Genomic DNA, 18,497 nt, shown 5'->3' with positions numbered 1-18,497 from the left:
AGCGCGGCGGGTACTCCTGGCGGCCTATGCAGTACGCTAAGTGTATTTATCCTCTAATTTTAGACTCACTCCATCTTTAGAACCCTTGCGTTCTAGAGCGTAAGGTTAACAAAGGTCATAAGAACGACAGACAGCTGTGTTTTCCCTGTACTGGTAAGTAGGTAAGAAAGAGAAAAGGTTTAGCTTGAAGTAAGAAAAACTAAACAGACTCCCCTGAATGGAAAACGGCTCCAAAGAGACTCGCTCGTCCGGGTTAATGACGGTTCGCAGCAGGAAGGAGGGAATGGAGTTACTGTTATTTCTCCTGGCTCTGCGGGCTCACGATCCTATCTTGGGTTTTGAGTTCCCGCTAGGTACAGAGTTTGTTGCCAAATAAAGTGGGATTGAAGCTGGTAAATATTAACTGAAAGGAGAAGTGAGGAACTGTTCTTAGACAACATTTTTATTGGCTTCCGTTAAGAGTTTTCCTCTTGCCAAGTGTCCATCTCTTGCTTAGTGTGAAAATTCGTCTGAATTGGTTTGCCCGCTACGACCGACTTCAAAGACCAGCGAGTACTTGGAGTTAACCAACAAACAACGCGAAACAAGACTTACACAGTATTTTGTTTGTGATGTGTTCCAGGTAAAGATGGACAAATTTATATTCATCACAACAAACGTAGAGGCCACAAAAGCCACTGCTTGTAAAGAGTAATTATAATTTGTAGGGCAATGACGTTTCCTATTAAAAAGAATTATAATACATGTTGGGGAATCCACAGATAGGCTTCTTCTTGGAAATAAAAACCAAATTTATCAATTTGCTTCTGTATATTGGGTAAGGAAAAAAACAAAGCAGTGGGCGTCTCACAGAAAAGAGCATTGTGGTTCTGATTTTATGTGAAGTTGACCATGCAGAAATTGCCCACTTATATTAGAATTATGAATCTGCAACCATGAAAAAATTTAGAAGCGTAATTATTTTCAATGAACTCTAAGTTGGCCTTCGGGTCGAAGGCGGTGGGAAGAATCCCTATCCTACATTCTGCTTCAGTCCTTGCGGTCCAGGGACCAGCTGCTTGTGGTCGTGTTCACTCCCCAGAAAACAGTAGACCTTTCTGTTCAGCAACCAATCCAGGAGCTAGATTTCAGCACACTGACCACATCTTCCTTCTCTGTATCGTACTTGTACGCTTTTGGTCCTGAAAAGAAGTAAATGTAGCCTAAAAGAGACAAAGTTGAAAATATCGTTACTGAAAATGACTTACAGATCCACAAAGGGAGGGTTTGTAGGTGGCCCCACAGGGGGGCTGGGGACGTGCCAGGTGGCAGGTGCCTTCCCGAGCCCGGCTCTCACGGAGCCCTAGGACCCAGCACCTCCGACTTCTCGGTCCTGCTCACCTTTCTCCCGGTGGTGCTCACCCAGCAGGTGTGGCTCAGCTGTGTTTGTGCCTCTGCTCCCTCTGGGGAATCCCCCCTCCTCTCCCTACCCAAACCTCTAGCCAGTCCCTAAAACTCAGCTGAAGTCCCACCGTGCAAACTCCAACTGTGGATGCCAGTTCTCGTCTTTCTTTTCTCAGCTCACCTCTCGCTGTGAGGTCTGTCATAGACTGTCCTGTATGGCAGTACTGTAATCTGTGCTGGACGGAGGGGCACTTCCCAGAGTTATCAGCCATTCCACAAGAGCAGAGAACGTGTCTGGAACTCTCTTTGAATTTCTGAACGGAGTCCAGCTCTGTGCTCTAGGCTCAGGAAGAATGTGTTGACTGGTCCACAAGATTCAGCCCCATTGACTCGAGCCTGTTAAGTTCAGTTCAGCGTTCCCTGCTGTGTGTTAAATTTCAGGAGTGGGGTGAGGTGATGGGGAAAGGCTCTGGGCACGTTGAGGGCATGTGCATTTTCAAGAGGAAAGAGGCCGTCTTGGCCGGGTGAGCTTTAAGGTGTACGACTTTTGGACTGAAGCTGTACTTCCAGAACTCGCTATGCGCAGTCTCAATGGCAGACATTTTATACTCTTCCCAATAGTTGGTCTGGTTCGCTAAATTTATAAGGGACTCAGGACCAAGAACTCCCTTCTGGAAACCTGTTTTGTCATATGTAACGCAGAGCCCAGATTCCTTCTTCCACAAAGAAAGTTTTCGGTGGACGTGCTCACCGTTTAGTTCCACAGCCGCGTCGATTTGGCCGCTAACCCCCGAGAATTCCTCCTCGGTGTTCTTCGGGTAGTCTTTCTCCATTTTCCTTTTCCGCTCATCGTAGCTGGAAGAGGTATTATCCCATAAATAATGTTAATAAGACGTTTTTATCAATTGTAGGTGACATGGTGCTAGTCGGGCATCAGTAGCCAGGGCTGACTTGTGGCTTACTTCAGATGCGTGTCTGTGTGTCTTTCTGTGCCTCTCTTCATCACACACGTGCACGCACACACAGATGCACACATGTGTACACGCACCCACATGCCGTGTCACTTCTCTCCCAAGTCCCTGAGATTCAAGGACTGCTCATTTGCTCTAAATAGTCTATAAATAGATATATGCCTAGAATTAGTCTTAGAATTATTCTATATATTATAGAAACATGATCCTATAATTAAAAACGGTATGTTGCCTTTCAAAAGGAACTCTACATATATTTTTACTGCTTTATTTACTGTTGCCATGACCCCGCACGCACTCCCTGTAAGAATTTCTGGGCTTGGATTCTCATCCAAGAATCAGTTGAAAGCCTGTCACAGGGGCTCTCACTCACGGGCTCCTTTGCTGTGTGTCTGTGGAGGAGGGATTGGACACACCACACACAAGGAATGAATAAACACATATGCGAACAGTCAGTAGGTAAAGATAAGTAGCAAGAAAATCTCGGACAGCTGAGCCTCTGCCTTTGAAATTAGGTGAATGGAATTAAATTGCTTTTGTTTCCTGGAAAGATTGTACAACTGAGCAAACAGATCAGGTCTCTTTCTGGATCGGCAGCGCCTGCAGTGACAACTCAGAGGAACGTTCAGTGCCTGTCTCGCGACCCCCGCTGCCCCGTGTACAAACTGTGACTTGTGTGACTCAGCACGACTGGTGTGGGCTCAGCACGTAGGCAGTCAGGCCGACTTCGTCTCAAGTGTGAGGAAGTTCCTTCTTCATCGGCACAGAGCCCCCTGCGGGGACATTCCCAGGGTGAACACCCCACTCGTTTCCCACCAAAAGGTCAGACAGTGTGTGCTGTGCCTGGAGCCCTGAGCCGTTTCCTGCAGCCGCGGACACCCACCTCCGCTCATGAGGCCGTGACCGCACAGGCTGGGGACAGATCCCTCTTGACCCTGAGCGGGACTGCATGTTAGCAAAGAAGTGTCGGGCCCGCGTGACTAGCGGGGTGAGCTGCTTGGGGAGTGCGGAGGACAGGAGTGGGCGCCAACTGTGCCAGATGCCCTTTTCAGGAGGGTCATTAGAACCTTCCAGCGGGGCAAGGGGAAAACCGAGCTCTGCGAGTCACTGTAGCACAGACAGAGATGGAAGTCATTCCCTCTGTTTCCTGTCATCAGAAATGCCAATACAGCGTGTGGGACGGGCAACTATGTCATCTGAGTGATTGCGACGTCTCAGGAGTGGAATCAGGAAAAACTGGATGGGAGAAAAGGACCGTCCCGGGCGCAGTGGCTCCCCCACGGCCTGCACCTCTTACGCTCGCCTCCTTGCAGTGTCTGAAATCTGGAGTCCCTTATTAAAAATTGTTTACATATTAACCTTTGTTAGCTAGGCTGCTTTCTTCTCTTGCTTCCCTGAGACAGTTGTAGTAAAACGGAAGCTTTGGTGGGGGAGAGTGAGGACGATAATTCCAAAGCTTCAGTATTTGGGGGGGCGGTGCAGAGGAGAGGGCAAAGTGACGGCGGCCCTGCAGGTGTCCAGGACAGCGTGGAGGGAGGGGCTGGAGCTCGAGACCTCTGTGCTCAGGGAGAACGGTGGCCTGGCTTTCAGGTCTCCACTGTCCTCTCTCTGCTCTGAACGGAGGACTGACGCTCAGATTTTAAACTAGGGCTGTGCCTTACCTTTGTGCATGGTAAGCAAACATTTGGGAGGGATTGTGAGAACGTAATCACCATTTATATTGTTTTAAAATGTGTTCTCAGTTCCCAGCAAGTGACTGATTAAAGAATCCCTGTAGGGAGACTGTTACAAGTGGGCGTCTGCGGTCTTCTTTAAATTGGATATGGAGGACTGGAAAGGGTCAAAGGACAGCACAGATATCTTTTTTCTTGAGAACAGCAAAACAGTTTAAATACAGGAGTATGTTTCAAAGAGAGAATAGTGACTATTGATCCAATAGGAAGATATGGAAGAAAGATCTTTCTCTTTTATCCGTCTGCTTAGTTTACTAAGGTGGGCGGTGACACCTAAAATCTCATATACACGTGTTCAGAGGATAACGGAGGTAATAATATTTATACAAAAAATGTTTCATAAGGCACCTGGGTGGCACTGTCGGTCAAGCCTCTGACTCTTGATTTCAGCTCAGGTCATGATATCAGAGTCTTGAGATCAAGTCCGGAGTCGGGTTCTGCACTCAGCGGGGCGTCTGCTGGAGATTCTTTCCCTCTGCCTCCCCCCCTCTAATAAATAAAATAAATATAATCTTGAAAAAAATTTTTTCAGGAGAAATTTTAGAGAAGCAATGTCTACCTGGGAATTTTAATTCTTAATCACATTTATAAAGACCCAGGCAAAATGCTTGGGGAAATTGTGAAATCACTGTTTCTTTTCTCTACTCCTTCTATCACTTACGTGTTTAACAGACCCACGCCCCGTGGGCTAGCCTCCTCTCTGCCCTTTGCTTACCTTGTAACTGCTTTCTAAAGAGTATTACTCTTGACACAGTCTATTTCAAAGTATCGGTATGAAACACCAATCGTCATTTTGGGATTAGCTGGCAACATAGAAATATTTCATTTGGACCTTTTTGGTAGACGTTCTGTAGATGGGACCCACGAAGCTACCCTAGAGTTACCTATTTTTCATGGTACCAAGTAAGGACATTACCATCAAGCCATCAAAACAAAAAATTACCACCTATTTTCATTATCATTTCACAAAGAAAAAAAAATTTAACACCAAACAGGCAGAAAGGACATAATCTCAACGTAAAAGATGGTTCTTGCCAATAATTTACCTTTATACTGACCTAGACTACACCCCCTACATTTATAATATCATTCTGTTTTTATTTTGCTATGGATTGGTGGAAACTTTGTGATAATCTAGCCCTTGGTTTGTGGACTGATATTTGAGGATTTCTGTTATAGAGCAAAGAGCAGACGGTCAGGCGGCCCTGGGTTTGAGCTGACTCTGTTATCTCCGGGCTCTGAAATCTGGGGAAAGTGCCCTGAGCTCCAGCTTCCTTACCTGGAAAACAGTGGTCATGAGGGCGAGAGGCAGTTTACACACAAGTACGCACACACGCACACACGTGCCTGGTGCATAGACACACCCAGGGCTCCAAGAACCATTAACTGGCTAGTAGGAGCGTGAGTAAACTTCGTGATTTGATCTGAGCTCCAGTCATCAAGGAGTTTAATCTTTACCTGATCTTTCAACACACCTCCTCTGGATAGCATTCTGTAGCAGAGGCAAGGTTGAGAAGAGGCGGAGAAAGGAGGGCTGGACAATGTGGAGTTAGTCCAGAACACCGCCAAGAAGGGATCAGGATTGAGAAGGTCCACTGTTCTGTGGCAGATTTTGTGGAGGATAATAGAAAAGGAAGTCAAAAGACAGGGTGAGAGTCACGAGTGTGGGTATTCGATCAATGGCAAATACATGGCGAAAAGAATGAAGAAGACTGTGTGTGGTGGACGGTGAAGGCCTCGGGATCTGGACTCGGAGGGTGTGAAACGCAGCCTCAGATGGGCCGCTCGTGAGCTGGGTGACCCGAAGCTAATGACGTAGCTCTCTGAGATGTAATGTTTTTGACTGTTTCACGGAGAGAGGAATGCCTACCTCTCAAGATTATTGTGAAGGCCGATAGGAGAATGAGAGAACGTGAGGAAATACTCAGCAGGATTCCTAACACACAATAAGCCATCGATAAATACTGGCTGGATTAGAATGTTAAGGAAAGAAACACATTTTTATTGGGCCTCTACTCTATACGAGGGACCTGCAGAAATCATTGCATGCCTTTTCTCCTGACCGAGGTCTTGTTTGTGAAAAACCTAAATACCAAGTAAAATGTTTATTTCCTTTATGGGCTTCTGTTTCATCATTGGATATTGATTAGTGGGAATAAATATTACAGGAATCATTACTTGCAGTTAACCTTTACTGGCAATGTCATAGTGCCATCGATGTAAAGTGTTTTTTTTTTTTTCAGATATATTATCTTACTCTCCACTTTGGTCATCTAAGGGCTTGGGGAGTATTTTGGTAAAGTGCCTGCATATAGTTTAATCTTATGCTCCGAATTTAGATTTGTTAGGCATTTCTGGTGTGTCAATTACGATGATTTCTATCATACATCAGTGGCAAAACTGACCCCATCCTGCCTCCTTTGAATTACCAAATGGGGAGTTGTGTCTGTGAAAGGATGCTTAAGGAAAATGTGAGAAAGGATGGCAAAAAGGGGAATTACTGATAAGGTATCTAAAATATATGTTTTCAGGAAGTTTCTTCAAGGAGACCTTTCTAGTAAAATAGAAACCCAGAATCCCCTTTGAGATTCATAATCGACTTCTAGCTGGGAACTACATGGCTTTCAGGGAGGACGGGGCCTTTGTGATCTGCACTAGAGAGGGCGAGTGGTCAGGGATGGGAGGGGAGAAGAGTGAGAAGCTGCCCCGTACTATCCCAGATGCAGGTTAGGAACCCTGCCTACGAGGATTCTGAAACAAGACTATGTTACAGTGCTGAAAAGTAGCGATGGCCTCAGTTACCAGCCGATTGTTTGATGAAAGCAAATTTGTGTTGCCAGCCTGAATTCTGCGAGTTCAAGACCTGAATAGAGAACTCTCTGGACATTTCCATTCTTGGGTTTCACTAGAGTGTCAAAGTCCACGTGTACAAAACAGAACTCTTGCGTATTCCTTTCTTTCTGCTTTACTTCTTCATTTTATTCTTTCCCCATTGAACAGCCTCAGCATCTTTGTCAGAAATCAGCTGACCATAGATATGTGCGTTTATTTCTGGACTGTCAGTTTGATTCATCTATATGTCTATCTTCATGTTCGTATCACATTGTCTTGATTACTATTGCTTCGTAGTAAGTTTTGAGATTGGGAAGTCTGAGTCCTCCAACTTTGTTCCTCTTTTTCGAGATATTTTGGTTATTCTGGGTCCTGTGAGTTTCCATACGAATTTAAGATCGGCTTGTCAATTTCTACAAAGAAACCAATGGTATTCTGATAGGGATTGCGTTGAGTCCTGTAGACCAATTTGGAGAGTATTGTCATCTAGGAAACATTAAGGCTTGGGGCTCCTGGGTGGCTCAGTCAGTTAAGCATCTGCCTTCCGCTGAGGTCATGATCCAGGGGTCCTGGGATCGAGTCCCTCATGGGGCTCCCTGCTCAGCAGGAGTCTGCTTCTCCCTCTGCCCCTCCCCTGTGCTCATGCTCTCTCTCTCTCTCAAATAAATAAGATCTTAAAAAAAAATTTAAGTCTTCTTATCCAAGGACACGAGATGTCTTTCCATTTAGATCGTTCAATTTCTTTCAACAGGGTTTTGTAGTTTTCAGGCTAAAAGTTTTCCACTTCTTCTGTTAAATTTATTTCTAAATAGTATTTTTCTTTTTGATACTATAATAAGTGGAATTATTTTCTTCATTTTTGGATTATTCATTGAAGTGTATGGAAGTAAAATTGATTTTTGCATACTGAACTCCTACTCTGCATATTTACTGAACTTACTAGTTCTAATAGGTTTTTTTTTAGAGAAATCCTTAGGCTTTTCTATATAAAAAAACCACATGACATAAAAGTGGTTTTACTTCCTTTCCAGTCTGAATGCCTTTTATTTTATTCATTCTTGCTTAATTGCCCTGGTTGGAACCTCCAGTATAATGTTGAATAGAAGTGGTGAGAGTGAAAATTTTTGTCTTGTTGCTGATTTTAGGGGGAAGGCATCCAGGCTTTCACCACTGAGTATGAGATCAGCTGTGGGTTTTCATAGACACCTTTCATCAGGTTGAGAAAGTGTCCTTTTGTTTCTAGTTTGTTTAGTAGTTTTTATTTTGCAACAGATTTGGATTTTGTCAAAGGCTTTTCCTGCATTAATTGAGATGATCATATGGCTTTTGTTTTTTATTCTATTGATATAGTGTATTACATTAATTGATTTTCAGAAGCTAAACCAACCTTATATGCCTGGGGAGACCACTTAGTCACGGTGTGTAGTCCCTTTTATGTGCTGCTGGGTTTGGTCTGCTAGTTTTGGAGGGTTTGTGCATCCATATTCACAAAAGATACTGCTCTGAAGTTTTATTTTCTTGTGATGCCTTCGTCTGGTTTTGGTATCAGGGTAATGCTGTCCTCGTAAATGAGTTGAGGAATGGCCCTCCTCTTCTGTGTTTTAGAGGAGTTTGTGAAAAATTGGCATTAATTCCTCTTTAAATGTTTTGGTAGAATTCACTACTGAGGCATGTAGGCCTGGGCTTTTCTTCATGGATAATTTTTTTGGTTATGAATAAAACCTTTTCATTTGTTATAGGTCAATTCAGCTCTTTCTTCTTGACTCAGCTTCATCATCTTGTATCTTTCCAGGAATTTGTCATTTCAGCTCATTTATCAAATTTACTGGCATACAGGTATTCATAGGGCTCCTTTATTGTCCATTTAATTTCTGTAAGTTTGGTAGTCATGTTCCCTTTTTCATTTCTGATTTTAGTGATCTGAGTCTTCCCTTTTTAACTAGGTCAACCCAGTGAGAAATCTGTCAATTTTGTTGATCTTTTCAAAGATCAAAACTTAGTTTTGTTGATTTTCTCAAATTGCTTATAATATTCTCTACTTCATTTATTTCCACCATATCTTTATAATTTCCTTCTTTCCACTTGCCTTAGGATTCATTGGCTTTTTTTACCCAGTGTCTTGGGTAGAAGGTTAGGTTATTGACTTGAGATCTTTTTATAATGGGCATTTAGAGACATAAATTTCCCTGGGTACTGCTTTCACTGCAACCGTATGTTCTCAAATACTGGGTTTCCATTTTCATTCATCTTTAAGTATTTTCTAATTTCTCTCGTGATTTCCTCTTTGACACATGGGTTGTTTTAGAGTACGTTCATTTCCATATGTTTGTAAATTTTCCAGTTTTCCCTCTGATGTTGATTGGTAACTTCGTTTCATTGTGATCAGGAAAGATATTTTGTATGATTTCAGTTGTTTTAAATTTATGGAGACATGTGTGGTGGCCTAGCCTGTTACCTCTTCTGGGCAATGCACCATAAGCACCTGAGAAGAATGTGTGAAGTGTTCTATATACACCTGTTAGGTCTCATTGGTTTATAGTGCTCGTCATGGCTTCTGTTCCTTATACATCTTGTTGTCTAGTTGCTCTATTCATTATTGAAAGTGAGGTATTGAAGTTTCCAAATACTATTATTCAGTTGTTGTCTTCTCCCTTCATTTCTGTCAGTTTTTTTTTGTTTGTTTGTTTGTTCTTGTTTTGGCTTCATGCATTTTGAGTGTCTGTTGCTGAGTTGTTTAATCTTCTTGGTAGACTAACTCTTTTATCACTAAAAAATGTTCCTCTGAATCCCTAGTAACCCTTTTTATTTTAAAGTCTGTTTTGCCTGATATTAGCAAAGCCACTCTAGATTTCTTATGGTTGCTGTTTGCGTGATAGATATTTTTTCCATCCTTTTACTTTCAATCTCTCTGTATCTTTGAATATAAAATGTGTCTCCTATAGATAGCAAAGAGATGGGTCTTGGTTTCTTTTTTTTTTTTAATCCAGTCTAATAATCTCTGTCATTGGTTATACTGTTTAATCCATTCACATTTAGTATTATTGATATTATTGGATCTATATCTGCCACTTTACCTTCTGTTTTCTACATGTCTCATGTCTTTTTGGTTCCTTTTTTTCCTCCTTAATGCTCTCTTTTGCATTACTGAAAATTTTCCAATGTACCATTTTAATTTCTTTCATTATTTTGTCATGACATTTTTAAAAAGTGATTTCCTTAGTGGTTGCTAGGGAGCATATCATATATTCCTTAACTTACCAGAAACTGCTGCAGATTTAAACTAACTTAATTCCAGGGAGACCTAGAAACATTACTCCTATCAAGTCTATTTCTTGTCCCTTCCTTTGATGGTGTTGTTTTTATACATATTACATCTGTCTATGTTACAAACCCCCAACATACATTGCTCTAATTACTATTTTATACAATTTTAATATCTGTCTTCTTAAGAAGCTGAGAGAAGGAAGGAGAGAAAGTATATATTTATAGTTTTTGATATATTAAACTTCTTATTTATCATTTCTGTTTTCTTTTGCTTTTCCTGTGAATCTGAGTTAGCATTTGATATCATTTCCCTAGCTTAATACTGTTTTCCTTACACCCAGTTCATTTGTGCTGTTATTATGTGCTGACAAAAGATTATGTTTCTGAATGTTATAGGCCCAATGGTATAATTTTATATATATGAATAATAAACCTACATATATGCAGTTTCAAATAGTTAATTTTAAAATGAGGTAAGAGAAGGAAAGGGAGGAAACATATCTTTATACTATCTTTCATGATTACATAGTTACATTTACTGGTGCTCTGTTTTTGTTTTTTTGTTTGTTTTTGTTTTGTTTTGTTTTTTAATGTGGATTCAAATTACTGTCTAGGGGCACTTGCTTTCATCCTGAAGAACTTTCTCTAGTATTTCTTGTAAGGCAGGTATGCTAGCAACAGATTCTCTTAGTTATTGTCTATCTGGGAATGTCTTCTTTGGACTCATTTTTGAGATAGTTTAGCTGAATGTAGGATTCTTTGTTGAGAGCTTTTTCTTTGAGCACTTTGCAGATGTTGCCCACAACTTTCTGGCCTCTCCGGTTTAGCCGACTTCCCATCTTGTCACACTGCTCTTGGAGGGATATTTTTACAACACAAACCTGCCTGGATTACTTGCTTATTTAGGACACTTAAAGATATCCCTCTTTTTCTATAAATTCACACTGGTCTCCCTGGAAAGGTATAGGCACTTCATCATTGACATCCTGCTTCTCCCTGGGCCACGTCTCTCATTCTAGCCCACGCTGCTATCCTGCTGAACTCTTGAAGTTTCCCCACATACACACGTTATTTCATGCCCCAGTGCCTTTGCTTCAACTGCTGTGTCTGCCTGGAAGCCACACCGCCCTCCTGTCTCCTGCCTGGGAAATTCCTACTCCCTTCTCAAGATGAAGAGCAGTCCTCACTTCCTCCGGGGGTTCTTTCTTGATATCTTTACTAGTGTTGGCCATTTCCTCTTTGCTTTGCCCCACTGATCTCCATCCAGTCTTGTCTCAGGGCACCTGTCGCACTTGACTGCTCTTAATTATTTCCCTGTGCAGGTACTTTCAACTGTAGGCCTTGTTGAGCGTGGGTAGCCCCACTGCGAACTGACTATTTATCATGTGATGGGCGTCTCACAGTTTTCTCATCCATTCCCACAGCCCAATGAAGCAGATGCTCTTTCTGCCTCCTTTTTGAAGATGATTAAACCAAAACAGAAAGGCAATCCATGTTGCCCGATGATGGCTGTGAGAGTTGAGGTGAGCACTCCGTTACTCCTGCCCACACTCCCAGGCAGCAAACTCTGTGCTCTGAGTGTTAAGGTCCTAGTACAGAGCCTGACACATAATCATGCCCAATATACATAGATTGAAAGTGGTAGTTTGGTAATGCAGTTAAAAATTTAAGATTAAGAAAGAAGATTTTGAACTCTAGTCATCTTTCTTATTTTTATTACCTACTACTTATTTCTCTATGGTGACCAACTATAAAATCTTTAAATAAACAGATCAATTTTCAGTATACTTGGGGCATCCAGGCGGGAGAGAATGTGTCTTACTTTGCATCAATCATGCCTCCAGTCTGTCTGCATAGAAAGAGTGACTTAGGGATGGAAAGGGGCTGGGGCTCATAGATTTGGACGTCACTTTATACAAAATTCAGAGAACACTGACTACCTCCAAGGATGATGGAGTTGTTGGCACCCCCAGTCCCCAGGAACTCCCTGGTAGAGCTACTGCTCTGCTGTTGGTAAGCAAGAGAGAATATCTACAGGGAGAAATTAGCCAAAGGCAATGGAAGTCGTGTAAAGAAAGAAAAACTGGCTGGGTTGTTTGGGCCTGCCAGGAAGAGGAAAGGGAGGAGCAAAAGCCAATGGACGTACGGGGAAGAAGCCCTTGTTGAAGCTTAAGCAGCACATCATGTAGCACGTGTGGTGCCAGCGTGGTGCTGTCAGCATGGTAGAGCTCCCCTCGGATTTCACCTTGTAGTTCTCTGTGGCTGCTCCCCTGGGCGTCACCACTGCACCAACATGTGGGCTCTCACTCCTAGAGCCCGAACCACCCTGGTCCCAAGACAACCCTCAGCCTCAGTGGGGGAAGGTCTTCAATAGTTTCCCCATGGCCCATCACTCACTAAACTGGTTCCGTCGACACGTCATTGTGTCACAGACTGAACTCACGTGAGGACCGAAGAAGGTCGTGAGGAACAACTAAGGGAAGTAAGTCCTAACACGTTGTCAGTCGAATTCTTGGTCTATAACTCTGGCCTTGTGTGTCTTTGAGTACGGCCATCTGGTTCACTGACAGAACATCTGTCTCCTTTGGTTTTTCCTCCCATTTCCTCCTTCTTCCTGTTTAGAACAGGATGTAATGACCGAGACTTCACTGGCCACTCGAGTCTTAGGGCAACACGAGAGTGGCATCTACATGTTAACAGCGGAGCAAAATGTTAGAAGGAACTTGGGTCACTAGTGACCGTGGACTCGCCGTGTCAGCTCTAAGTCTGTTAAACTTCGGACGTGTTACGCATATGGGAGAAACAGACCTTTATGCGTTTCAGCTACAGTTACTTGCGGGTCTCTTACCAACAGCTGAACATAATTTCTAAGCAGCACATGGCTTCATGGGATAGTAAGATGTCCTACATGTGAGGCTCTGCTAAAACGGGGGTGTGGAGTTTGCAGGGGAGGGCTTCGTGAATGGAGTGGCTAACAACAGCCTTTTCTGAACTTCTAAGCTGTAGATCGAGGCCGTTCACCTTATTCTTTAGAGTAGAAACCAGTGTGTTGGAGTACGTACGACAGAGGACCCTCTCTGGTAAAGGGACTGTCTATGCTTTGCCAAAAGCAGGAGTTTCCGTGCAATGTTGGGGCCTTCCGTCTTTCAAAAGGAAATTCCCTTTGCGCGGCTCTTTGACTGGATTGCTGCTCAGAGAATTATTGAGGTTGAAATGATCGTTTGTTAATCACCACAACTTTTGAAGCAGGTGTTTGTTGATTACGTATGAGTTCCTACGATTCCTGAACAGTGACTCTATTTGAGCACCTACTAGGTGCCAGGCTCTGTGCTCGTGTGTCTACACATGTTACTCGCTTACCGCTCTCTAGAATCTGGGAAGGTTAATTTTAAAAGTGCCTACTGTGGTTTCCTTCCTTTAATATCAAAATGAGTCTTTGATATTTGAGTTAATCTCTTGGACCAACTTTTTAATGAATCTGTTTTATCCAGATCACTAAGACTTTTCCTTAATAGACACTCACAGAAACTTGTTTGTAAAGGTGTGTTGTGATTTCCTCAGGGGGGGCATCAGGCCTCGTTAAAATCAGAGACGCTCTCCCTCCCCAACTTACATTTACAGAGAATTAAAAACCTGTCATCAAGCCTCCTGTGTTGGCTGCTAAGCCTCACTTCCGCCCGGCTGGAGGCGCATGCTTTGCTGGTGGATGGTAGATTAGTCCAAAGACCAGGCAATGAAAGCAGAACTGAAATAATGGGACAGTGGATAATCCCCCCAGTGAGAGTCAGGCTGTGAGCAACCTTTGAGAAATTAACTGAATAATCATAACATAAATGCCCTCACACTCCCACACACATGCTTATACGTGCATCTTTCAGTCTCATTCTCTGAAAATCCACAATGGGAGTTGGGTTTCTCAATACCTATCTTCCTGTATGTCAGCACTGTAATTACAGCCACCTTATCTTAAAGAAAGACTTGGGGGAATCTGCCCAACAGCCATAGGAACTTAGTAAATGAATTACCATCAGGAAGCCAGAGAGGAAGTTCTGAAAGAAAAATAGCTGGCTTAGTGGTTTAATCATTGGACTGGAAGTGACAAGTCAGGACACCACATGATACTCTGAGCAATGCTCCCAGGGCTCTCAGTGGCCTGGAGTCAGCAGGGTCTACGTTTGTTGGGCATTCATTTCTATGAAATAAATTTTCCTTTTCACAAAAGATCTGTTCTCCAGGTATATTGTTTCCTCAGTGCCAGACTGGAGAAGATACCAGTCAGGTGGAAGAAGATCACGCGTACTTACTTACGAATTTATTTTATGCCATAGAAGTAGTTATGAAAATAGGTGATATGCCAGTAAAGCTATGATTCAGAACAGAAGGAGAGTTGGGGTTTCCCAGACAAACAAAAACTGAAGGAGTTCATGACCACTAAACCAGCCCTGCAAGAAATATCGAAGGGGCCTCTTTGAGTGGAAAGGAGAGACCAAAAGTGACAGTATAAAGGCAGGAAACACAAAAGCAGTAAAAATGAATATTTTTTGTAAATAATCAGCCAAGCAACTCACAGAGAAAGAACATAAAATACAGTAACATATACCTAAAACATGGGGAGGAGAGGAGAAAAGAATGGTTCAAACTTAAATGACCATCCACCTAATATGGACTGCTGTACGCCCGAGAGGTTATACACAAACCTAATGGTGACCAAAAATCACAGTCACTAACAAACATGAAGAATAAGGAGAAAGAAACCCAAATATACCACTAAAGAAAATCAGCAAAACATGAAAGTGACAAAGCAAGGATCAGAGCAAATCTCCAGAAACAATCACAAAACAAGTAATAAAATGGCACCAAATAAAATATCTATCAATAATTACTCTGACTGTAAATGGACTAACTGCTCCAATCAAAAGACATAGGGTGTCAGAATGGGTAAAAAAAAATAAGACCCAGCTATATGCTGCCTACAAGGGACTCCTTTTAGACCTAAAGACTTCTGCAGATTGAAAGTAAGGGATGGAGAACCATCCCTCATGCAAAAGAAAGCCAGGATAGCAGTACTTATATCAGACAAACTAGACTTTAAAACAAAGACTGTAACAAGAGATGAAGAAAGGCACTATATAACCATCAAGGGGACAATACAATGAGAAGATATAACAACTGTAAATATTTATGCCCTCAACTTGGGGGAGCCTCCAAATATATAAATCAATTAATAAACATGAAGAAACTCATTGATAATAATACAATAATAGTAGGGGACGTTAACATCCTACTCACAGCAATGGACAGATCATCTAAGCAGAAAATCAGCAAGGAAACAATGGCTTTGAATGATACACTGGACCAGATGGACTTCACAGATATCTTCAGAGCATTTCATCCTAAAACAGCAGATACACATTCTCCTCGAGTACACATGGGACATTCTCTAGAATAGATCACATTGGGTCACAAATCAGGCCTCAACAAGTACAAAAAGATCGAGATCATACCATGCATCTTTTCAGACCACAACACTACACAACTTGAAGTCTATCACAAGAAAAAAATTGGAAAGACCACAAATACATGGAGATTAGAGAACATCCTACTAAACAATGAATGGGTCAACCAGGAAATCAAAGGAAGAAATTTTAAAAATACATGGAAACAAATGAAAGTGAATGCACAATGGTCCAAAACCTCTGGGCTGCAGCAAAGGCGGTTCTAAGAGGAAAGCATATAACAATACAGGTCTACCTCCTGAAGCACGAAAAATCTCAAATACACAACCTAATCTGCATCTAAAGGGGCTGGGGGAAGAACAAGAGGATTAAAGCCAGCAGAAGGAGGGAAATAATCAAGATTCGGGCAGAAATAAATGATAGAGAAAGTAAAAAAACAATAGAAAAGATCAATAAAACCAGGAGCTGGTTCTTTGAAAAAATTAATAAATCTCTAGACAGACTTACCAAAAGAAAAGAGAAAGGACCCAAATAAATAGAATTACAAATAAGAGAGAAAAGATCACAACCAACACCACAGAAACACAAACAATTGTAAGAGAATATTGTGAAAAACCATATGCCAACAAATTGGACAACCTGGAAGAAATGGATAAATTCCTAGAAACATAAATTACCAAAACTGAAACAGGAGGAAATACGAAACTTGAACAGATTGATAACCAGCAAAGAAATGGAATCAGTAATCAAAAATCCCCCAACAAACAAAAGTCCAGGACTAGATGGGTTCACAGGGGGATTCTACCGAACATTGAAAGAAGACTTAATACCCATTCTTCTCAAACTGTTCTAAAAAAACAGAAAAGGAAGGAAAACTTCCAATTTTATTCTATGAGGCCAACATTACTGATATCAAACCAGATAAAGACCCCACCAAAGAAGAGAACTACAGGTTAATATCCCTGATGAACATGGATGTAAAAATTCTCAATAAAATACTGCAAGTCGAATCCAACAGTATGTTAAAAAAATTATTCACCACAATCAACACGATCAAGTGGCATTTATTCCTGGGCTGCAAGGATGGCTCAGTATTCTCAAATCAATCAGTGTGATAAACTATATTAATAAAAGAAAGGATAAGAACTATATGATCCTCTCAATAGATGCAGAAGAATCACTTGACAAAGTACAACATCCATTCATGAGAAAAACCCTCAACAAAGCAGGGATAGAGGAAACATACCTCAACATCCTAAAGCCCACATATGAAGAACCCACAGCTAATATCATCCTCAGTGGGGAAAACAGCGCTTTTTCTCTATGGTCAGGAACAGATGTGCACTTTCACTGCTGTTATTTTTTTAATTAAAGATTTTATTTATTCTAGGGGGAGGGGCACATGGAGAGGGAGAGAGAATCTTGAGCAGATTCTCCGTTGAGCATGGAGCCCAATGTGTGGCTCAATCTCATGACCGATATCACGACCTGAGCCAAAATGAAGAGTTGAACGCTTAACTGACTGAGCCACCTGGTGCCCTTCACCACTGTTGTTTAACACAGTACTGGAAGTCCTGGCCTCAGCAATGAGACAACAAAAAGAAATAAAGTTCATCCAGGTTGGCAAGGAAGAAGTCAAACTTTCACTGTTTGCAGACAACATGATGCTATATATAGAAAACCCAAAAGACTCCACCAAAAAACTGCTAGACCTGATAAATGAATTCAGTAAAGTCGCAGGATACAAAATCAGTGTACACAAATCTGTTGTATTTCTACGGAAAGAGAAAGAGAAATTAAGGAATCTATCCCATTTTCAATAGCACCAAAAACAATAAGATACCTAGGAATCTACCTAAGAAGTTGAAAGACCTGTATTCTGAAAACTATAAAACACTGATGAAAGAAATTGAAGACACAAAGAAATGGAAAAACATTCCATGCTCATGGATTAGAAGAACAAATATTAAAATGTCTTTCTGACCAAAATTAATTAATGCAATCCCTATCCAAGTATCAACAGCATTTTTTTTAAAACAGAGCTTGAACAAAGACCCCGAATAGCCGAAGCAACTTTGAAAAAAAAAAAAAAGCAAAGCTGGAGGTGTCATAATTCTGGACTTCAGGCTATATTATGAAACTATAGTAATTAAAACAGGATGTTACTGGCACAAAAATAGACACATAGATCAATAGAACAGAACAGGAAAACCCAGAAACAGACGCACAACTATGTATTAACTAATCTTCGACAAAGCAGGAAAGAATATCCAACGGAAAAAAGATGGTCTCTTCAACAAATGGTGTTGGGAAAATTGGACAGCCACGTGTAGAAGAATGAAACTGGACCACCTTCTTTGACCATACATAAAAATAAATTCAAAATGGATGAAAGACCTAAATATGAGACAGGAAACCATCAAGATCCTAGTGGAGAACACAGGCAGCAACCTCTTTGACATAAGCCATAGCAACTTCTTGCTAGAAATGTCTCCAGAAGCAAGGGAAATAAAAGCAAAAATAAACTACTGGGACTTCTTCAAAATTAAAAGCTTCTGCACAGAGAGGGAAACAATCAATAAAACTAAAAGGTAACCTATGGAATGGGAGAAGATATTTGCAAATACTGATAAAGGGTTAGTATCCAAAATATATAAAGAACTTATTAAACTCCATACCCCAAAAATGAGTAATCCAATGAAAAAATGGGCAGAAGACACGAATAGACATTTTTCCAGAAAAGACATCCAGATGCCAACAGACACATGAGAAGATGCTCCACAGCACTCCCGTCAGGGAATACAGATCAGAACCACATGAGACACCCCCTCACAGCTGTCAGTACGGCTAAAATTAGC

The 18,497-nt window shown here is 41.6% G+C and overlaps 1 protein-coding gene across 1 annotated transcript in view; it reads right to left on the bottom strand.

Moving 5' to 3' along the window:
- Positions 1-1,101: 1,101 nt before the first annotated feature.
- The window catches only part of MMP20 (matrix metallopeptidase 20), a 45,582-nt gene continuing 28,186 nt past the window's right edge, over positions 1,102-18,497 (bottom strand). Inside the window, exons 9-10 of the mRNA XM_008690151.1 lie at positions 2,135-2,238; positions 1,102-1,202 (exon numbers count right to left, since the gene is read on the bottom strand). Of these exons, the coding sequence (XP_008688373.1) occupies positions 1,102-1,202; positions 2,135-2,238 (205 nt within the window). The remainder of the gene's footprint in view (positions 1,203-2,134; positions 2,239-18,497) is intronic.

This window comes from Ursus maritimus, unplaced genomic scaffold, assembly GCF_017311325.1.
Source record: "Ursus maritimus isolate PB19 unplaced genomic scaffold, ASM1731132v1 scaffold_16, whole genome shotgun sequence".
Classification (NCBI taxonomy): domain Eukaryota; kingdom Metazoa; phylum Chordata; class Mammalia; order Carnivora; family Ursidae; genus Ursus; species Ursus maritimus.
The sequence above is the reverse complement of the archived record's forward strand: the minus strand, read 5'-3'. Positions and strand labels throughout refer to the sequence as shown.